Raw genomic sequence first — 7,729 nt, 5'->3', positions numbered from 1 at the left:
AAGTCCTTATCTGCATCTTGAAACATTTTTAGAGATTTGTGATATGGTGAAATGTGAAGGAGTGTCAGCAGATGCAGTTCGATTGATGGGATTTCCTTTCAGTATCAAGGATAAAGCAAGGACTTGGTTATATTCTCTCCATCATCAAAGTATCACAAGTTGGGAGCAATTGGAGAAGCAATTTCTGAATCATTTTTTCCCTCCAAGCAGAACAGTGTATATGAGGAATTGCATAAAAAATTTTGCTCAAACATATGGAGAATCATTATTTGAAGCATGAGATAGATTCAATAGTCTTCAAAGACAGTGCCCTCATCATGGTTTTGAAAAATGGTTGATTCTGCACATATTCTATGGGGGAATTTCTTTCTCAGACAAGAGTTTATTGGATTCATCAGCTGGAGGTTCTTTTATGGACAAAAGTGTAGATGAAGCATATATGTTAATTGATCAAGTGACATTGAACCTCCGTGAATGGTCAAACATAAGTTGGATGAAATTTCCCTCAAACATTCAAGGAGTGTAAGCCATAAATGCTATAGAGCCTGTCAAACAAATTGTTATTCAACCATCTATCAAATTTGAAAATCACAAGTCACAGAACGGGGAGTTCAAACATTTAGGGGCAAAGATTGAAAATATTGTTTCAAATTGGTTTAAAGAAGATCCTCCTCCTTTGTAGACAAGATCTAGTGAAAAGTGTGATGATGTTGGGTTGAGAATTGAAAAAAATCATGAAGAACTTCTGAAGAAGGACATGTTTAGAATTGAGGAGAAGAACAATAGAAGATCACATGAACTCAGTTCCATTATTCCAGGAGGTTCCCAAATGCCACAAGTACCTTTCCCTCAACGATTGATCATACCAACACTAGATAAGCAAGTTGAATCTCCTCCATAAGCTAAAAGGGAATATGGGAAATTAGAAGTACCTTTCCCAAGACCTCCACTAAGGGTTCCTTTTCCAGAAAGGTTAGTGAGGGTCAATGAGAACTATGACTTTAAAAAATTTTGTGACACTGGTAAGGTTGAGTGCAGATTTTTGAATTTGTATAAAGATGAAGACTCTTCAGATGAAGATTGTGAAGATAATGCAGTGGTAAATAAGTTTTCAGATCTACCTCCAAATTTTATAGGGTGTTATAGTGACATTGAACTTTCAGATGATAAATGTGATGTGGTAGATCAACTTAAAACTGCAAGTGAAGTTATTGATCCTCTTGTTATTGATTCTCCTATTGAGGACATAGATGTTGGTTTATTTTTTGATGTTTGTGTTGATGATGATGATATGGAAAAATGTGTAGGGAGCTGTGTTGTGGAAGCAGCATCTCAAGGATCACCACCTTTGTTCATACAACCCTTTAGAGGTTGTAAGAATTGATCATGTTGTGGAACAATGTGTAGGGACTCATGTAGATATGGTTGAGTCTCAAGAATCACCATCTTTAATATCGCCAACACCTGAGCCAGAGCCAGAACCATCTTTTGATTCAGAGGAAGTCACATCTACATGTTTAGAAATTTCAGGTATTTCTCAGCAAAGTAAGGTTAGTATTTCTTGTGATCTTTTGGAAAATTTTATAGAGGTACCTATCATTGACTTTGTTGGATGTGATTCAGTTTTTATTTCTTATTCTGCTTATCTTAATATGGTTATGGCTCTATCTTATCTAATATGTTTGTGGGAGATTTGTATTTTCTTTGCATGTGCAGATTTCACTTGGGCTAATAATTGGAAGCTCAATCTGAATCATCTTCGACCACCCGAAAGAACTTTAAAGAAGACGAAGATGGAGAGAGCGATACTTCACTTTTTAACTCCTATATTGAAAGCTCCCTCCATAATAAGAGCCCTTGGTAGGAGGGTGTTGAAATATCTTACCCCTCCAAGAGCAAGATTTAGATGAATCTAATGAGGTGGTCGAGCTAATGACCTTAAACAAGCACTTCTTGGGAGGCAACCCAAGTTCATTTTCCTTATTTTCTTTTATGTCTTTAGTTCTCTCTTTATAATAAACATGTATCATCTACTTAATTTTTCTTGTCTATCTTATTGTTGTAGAATTCAAAGTTGTGGAGAAATGTGAGTATTGGGTGGAGGAGTATCCTTAAAAACATGAATGTCAACCATTTGAAGCTCATCACTTGGTAACTTCTCTTAAAATATCCTCCACACTGTTTTTAGTTTTCATTGGGACAATGAAAAGTTTAAGTCTGGGGGGATGCATTAAATGCATTTGATTTGCTTTGTTTGTTTTTATTTTTGCTTATGTCTTGCATTTTGTTTTGATTTTTTGCGGCATACATCTTGAGAACATCAAACTCCATTTTTATGTTTTCTTGACCTAAAGCAAATTGTTAGCACGTTCTTTATCTTGATTCATGATATTGTAAATGATGATAGTATGTTTAGTGTACTTCTTTTCTCTATCTTGAGTAGCATGAATTGAGCTAAGTATCAATTAGAAATAAGTTTTAGTCTTGGCCTAACCTTAAGGATCTTACTTTCACTACACTTTGACTTGATGCTTGAATAGTTGATATCATTGAAATAATCATGATTCATTCTATTTGTTTATTACTTGGTTTCCATGGTGATTTCTCAAACTTCATTTTTGTTACTGGATGAGGCTCGAATCTTGAAAAAATCAAAATATCCCAACTTATGTGCCTAAAAACTCTGTGTTTAAAAAGGTGCATGATGAAAAAAAAAGGAGAAAAAAAAAGAGTGTGAAAAAAAAAAGATATAAAAAACAGTTGTCGTGAGTGGAAACTAGAAAGTCACCCCTTTGAGACCGAGTTAGGTTACTAGGGAAATGACTTCTATGGTTCTCCTGATATCGAGCACGCCTTTAAGACCTTGGGTTGATTGAAAAATATGAACCAAGTGTGTGGAAGGTAAGTGTCTATCACCGGAAACATTAGGAACTCAAATTGAATGACGACTTGACTAGGACAAAGATTGAAACTTGAAGGGTTTTGAGTTACTTATTTGCACCGTGCACAAGAGACTTATGCTTAATTCATATTAGGTTTATTTCTACGATCATACTCATTAATAAAACTTATGGATAGAGTTAGGAGAGTGCATTAAGGATTATGATGCATTGTTGAATACATGAATCGTGATTGCGGCATTTTGCTTGAGGACAAGCAAAGGTTTAAGTTTAGGGGTGTGATGTGCGTAGATTATATACACTTTTATACATACTTTGATGCACATCTACTTGTACTTCATGTGCATAATCTATGTTTATTGTACCCTATTTCATTATAATGTCATACTTCCGTTATATTTTGTTCGGAGATCTACTCTTTACTTGTTTTGATTGATAGGACATGATTTGGAGCAAAAACGGAGTTTAAATGAAGTCGAGAGCTTCTAGAGTGACACGGGCATGCAAAACTAAGTTTTCTTCATGTTCTAGCCATGTGGCACCCACACGGCCGTGTCAAGGCCATGTGAGGGGGCGTGTAAAGGCCGTGTGAACTTCACACGGCCGTGCGAAGGCCGTGTGGAACTTTCAGCACTGCAGACCAAAAGTAAAATGATCATAACTTTGTGCTAGGTTGGAGTTATGAGCAGTTCAAAATATCAAAATGTAGATAACTTCAAGTTCTACAACTCTTATGAAGACTTAAACCAGAGAAAACCACTTCTTGAAGGTCTAAAATGCGTTTCTATATGACACGGCCTTAGCATAGGGCCGTGTGGAATCCCTGCACTGCACACCAAGAGTAAAACAGGAATAACTTTGTGATCTGTTGGAGTTTCGGGCTGTTCTTTGAACCAATGTTTAGATAACTTCAGTATCTATAACTTTGATGAAGACTTAAACTAGATAAAATTCCATATTGATGGAGTAAAAGACGTTTCAATAAGACATAGCTATGCAGGGCCAATCAAGGGGTGTGTGAGCCACATGGCCATGTCATGCAAGGGGGTGTGAGCTCCACACGGTCGTGTGAGCCACATGGCTCATGGACGTGTGAGCCACACGGCTGTGTAAGGTTTCTAGAGGAGAAGAATGACATGGCCGTGTGAGCCACATGGCCATGTAAGGAGTTCCAAAGCCGGAGGCAGCGCAGGCCGTGTGGATCTGCACGATCGTGCAAGGAGTGCAGTGGAAGAGCCAGACATGGCCGTGTCTCACACACGGCTGTGTGAGACAGGCAGAGAGGAGAGTGAGCCAGGCCGTGTCCCACACACGGCCAGGTCCTGGGGCCGTGTGGCGCCCGATTTTCCCCCTCTATATAAAGGTTTCTTCTTCATTTCAAAGGGGATCTTCTCCCCTTTGGGGAGAAAGAAAGATTTGGGCGATTCCTTCCATTCTTGGGTGGATTTCTGGGTGATCTAAGGGAAAATCTTCACCGATTCGACTCCAAGATCGAAGGATTGGATCCGAAAATCATTCTTCTCCGTAGATAAGTTTTCTTTCTCTCCTTTCTTGGATTTGAGGGATTAGAAATGCTTGTAATCTTTGTTTCTTTCGGATTCTTTCTTCGATTTATGGAGTAGATCTCTCGTTCTAAGATGGAGGGAGTATTTGTAAGGAAATCTTGATGTAAAACTCTTGTGGATATGCCAATTTCTCATTTCTATGATTTTGTCCTGTTTTGTATCTATTTGATCTTGTGTGGAATGTTGTGATTGTGCCTAATTACCATGCTTGATTGAATGTTTGGATATCTTGTGGATCTTGTAGAGGTAATTCTTCATTCGATTTTTGGAGGGATCTTCGTGACAGGAACATGCCCGTGTAAGGACGTTTGAGGGATTATCTTGAAGGGTAAATTAGGTATTTCAAGAGGGTAGGATAGATTTATGCATTAATCTTTATATCTTGATGGGTTGATGAGTGATAGATTCTTATATTGATTTTTCGAGGGACGCACGTGACAAGCAAGCCCGTGTAAGGACAACATAGATTCATTCCTAATTGATCAATCTAGGTATGGATTTCAGTCCTAGGTCGGTGTTGGTTAGTCCTAGGAAAACCGTACCAGCTCCACTGTATAAAATTTTTGTACAAGTGTCGAACCTTTCCTTAAATAACCTATTGTGTTCTTTAGAAATTAAATTAGGAATCACAGACGGAACTTAACATCATTGATTCCAAATTTAACTTATATGTTCTTAATGGTTTAGATTTGAATCGCAAGCGGAACTTAACACTATTGATTCAAATCCACCTATGTTATTAATTCTATTAAATATTAATTTCCAAAATTGGCTTCCACGACTGCATGGCGAGGCACATGGCCTTCTTGGATATGGGAGCAACCACCACCGCCTAAACAAAGCCTTTTAAGGAAAGCTAATATTTAATTTCCTTAAATAACTCTAGGTTAATCAAAAAGAACAATCGAATCATAAATTTGAAAACAAAGAATACACAAATTCGAAACAAATCCGAAAACTCTAGAATCATATGACTCTTGTGTTTGGTATTTCCAAAAATAACTATACAAAGAAAATTAGTATGATGCGGAAAACAATTACTAGTTATATCTTTCTTTGTAAGAAAATAACTCTTGATCTTCTACCGTGTTCCTCTTCTTATCTCGGACGTTGTGTGGGCAACGATCTACCGAGATGAGAATCCACCTAAGCCACCTTCTTCTCCAAGCAAGATTCGGCCACCACAATAGCTCCATGAAAGGATGAGGTTCGGCCACCACCAAGCTCCAAGGGATGCTTCCTTTCTCTCCTTCTTCTCCAAGCTAGAATTCGGCCACCTTCAAGCTCCATGAGATGATGAGGTTCAGCCAATGAAGAAGAAAGAAAAGGAAGAAGAGAAAACTTCTATGGCCGGCCACACCAAAGAAAAGAGGAAGAGAAAAAGAATAGAGTCGTTCGCCATGAAGGCACTTCTACCCCCTCTTTTATAATCCTTGGTCTTGGCAAATAAGGAAATTTAAATAAAAAACTTCCTTAATTCTTTTGTCATGAAAAGGAAAATTTATTTAATTAAAAATAATTTTCTCTTCTCACATTACATGGTCGACCACATTAAAGCTATAAACAAGGAGAGTTTTAATTAATTAAAACTTCCTAATTTGTCTCCGAAAATTTATAAAAATTTATCCAATAATTTTTCCCTTCATGGTGGTTTGTAAAAAGAAAATTTTATAAATTAAAATCTTTCTTTTAAACATGTGGATAAAAAGAAAGTTATCTCTAAAAATTAAAATATCTTTTAATCTACAAATAAGGAAACACTACAATAAAAACCCACATAGACATCGGTGGAACAACAACAGTTTTAAGTAAAAACCGATGTCTTTGAGTATTTTACACTGATTTTTTCAAAGACCGGTGTCTATGAGGCAGATTTTGGCTCATAGACATCGGTGTTTTAGCCGATGTCTATGAGCGCCTTTTTTTTTGTTAATAGACACCGATTTTAACAGCGGTTTTTAAAACCCGGTGTTAATGAACCAAAAAATAATAATTTAATTTTTCCACCAGCCAAAATTTACAACACTTCACAAAGTTCCCTCCAAACCTAAACCAATATCGCGCCCCTTCTCTCACCCTAAGCTTAAACCTCCGAACATCTCTCTCAGCCTCATCTCCCTCTTCCCCTTCCTGGATCTCTTCCCCTTCCTGGATCGATGCCCCTTCCTCTCCCGATTAGGATCAAAACCACCTGCTTCGGTCCTAAGCAAAATCGTAGCATAAATCGTTCCATTCTGCCTCCTCGTCCGATCCTCTCTTCCTCCTCCTCCTTCCTCTCTTCACTCTTCTCGACTAAGGTAGGGGCCGACGAGATCACATCGAAGCACTTGATTCATTCGATTCCGGTTCCCGTTCGTGAAACCAGTTTCTTTCGATCGAGGTGATGGCGGACGTGCAGATGGGCGAGACGGAGACCTTCGCGTTCCAGGCGGAGATCAACCAGTTGCTGAGTCTCATCATCAACACCTTCTACTCCAACAAGGAGATCTTCCTACGCGAGCTGATTAGCAATGCCTCGGATGTTAGACATCGCTGCTTTCCATGTTGCTGCTCCCGTTTTTTTCCCGTGTTGTCGTTGCTGAAGCAAATCGTGTGACTGCGGGAACTCGATAAGATCCGGTTCGAGGGTCTCACCGACAAGAGCAAGCTGGAAGCCCAGCCGGAGCTCTTCATCCGCCTCGTGCCTGACAAGGCGAACAAGACGCTTTCCATCATCGACAGCGGCATCGGCATGACCAAAGCTGGTAATTTCTCTTCTCCGCACCTTGTCGGGATGACGCCGCCGTCCCGACGAACGCTCAAGGTAATATAGTCCGAGAAATGCCCTAATTTTTGGCTCCTCACGCTTACGATCGCTTTTCCTGGCAGTCCGTAGGCGGCATTAGCCCTATGATGTTCGGAGCGCAGCTGTTGGCAGAAGAGGCGGAGAGCTTGAGCAAGAGGTAGGGAATGGCTTATATAGTGACGTCTGTTCTTTCTTCTTCTTATTTTCTTGTTAAGGTTTATTTCTGATCTTGTTTTCGCCTCTCACTCAGTTTGATTCGAGTTCCATGGTGAGAAAATTGTCGTTTTGTTTTCCTCCCATTATCGACTTCCTTGATATGACGAGAAGAAAGGGTTTTTTTTCTTAACAGTAGGAAGCATGTAGCAGTGTAATAGTTCCGAATGTTGCTGATCTCCTTGCTTTACAACCCGCAGCTTCATTTTCCCTTGTTTTCCTCCAGTTCTTGTGTTCTTCTATTTTATTTATCAATTTTTCTAAAT

At 38.9% G+C, this 7,729-nt stretch overlaps 1 protein-coding gene and 1 non-coding gene across 2 annotated transcripts; one reads left to right on the top strand and one right to left on the bottom strand.

Moving 5' to 3' along the window:
* Positions 1-218: 218 nt before the first annotated feature.
* On the bottom strand, positions 219-324 carry LOC121983500. Its single transcript, XR_006112549.1, has one exon. It is a non-coding gene; the product is annotated as a small nucleolar RNA R71 (small nucleolar RNA).
* A 6,524-nt stretch (positions 325-6,848) lies between these two features.
* On the top strand, positions 6,849-7,411 carry LOC121979542 (heat shock protein 83-like). The gene is made up of 3 exons (XM_042531531.1): positions 6,849-6,986; positions 7,080-7,268; positions 7,334-7,411. Exons 1-3 carry the CDS (start codon positions 6,849-6,851, stop codon positions 7,409-7,411), a joined length of 405 nt encoding a protein of 134 aa, XP_042387465.1.
* The last annotated feature ends 318 nt before the right edge of the window (positions 7,412-7,729 follow it).

The sequence above is a fragment of the Zingiber officinale genome, chromosome 5A (genome assembly GCF_018446385.1).
Source record: "Zingiber officinale cultivar Zhangliang chromosome 5A, Zo_v1.1, whole genome shotgun sequence".
In the NCBI taxonomy this organism is placed as follows: domain Eukaryota; kingdom Viridiplantae; phylum Streptophyta; class Magnoliopsida; order Zingiberales; family Zingiberaceae; genus Zingiber; species Zingiber officinale.
This window is presented reverse-complemented; position numbering and strand designations above follow the sequence as displayed.

Coding starts and splice junctions, on each gene's coding strand:
- LOC121979542 (XM_042531531.1), top strand. CDS start 6,849: ATGGCGGACGTGCAGATGGGCGAGACGGAGACCTTCGCGTTCCAGGCG. Junction 6,987..7,079: donor TGATTAGCAATGCCTCGGAT/GTTAGACATCGC, acceptor GAACTCGATAAG/ATCCGGTTCGAGGGTCTCAC. Junction 7,269..7,333: donor CGTCCCGACGAACGCTCAAG/GTAATATAGTCC, acceptor TTTTCCTGGCAG/TCCGTAGGCGGCATTAGCCC.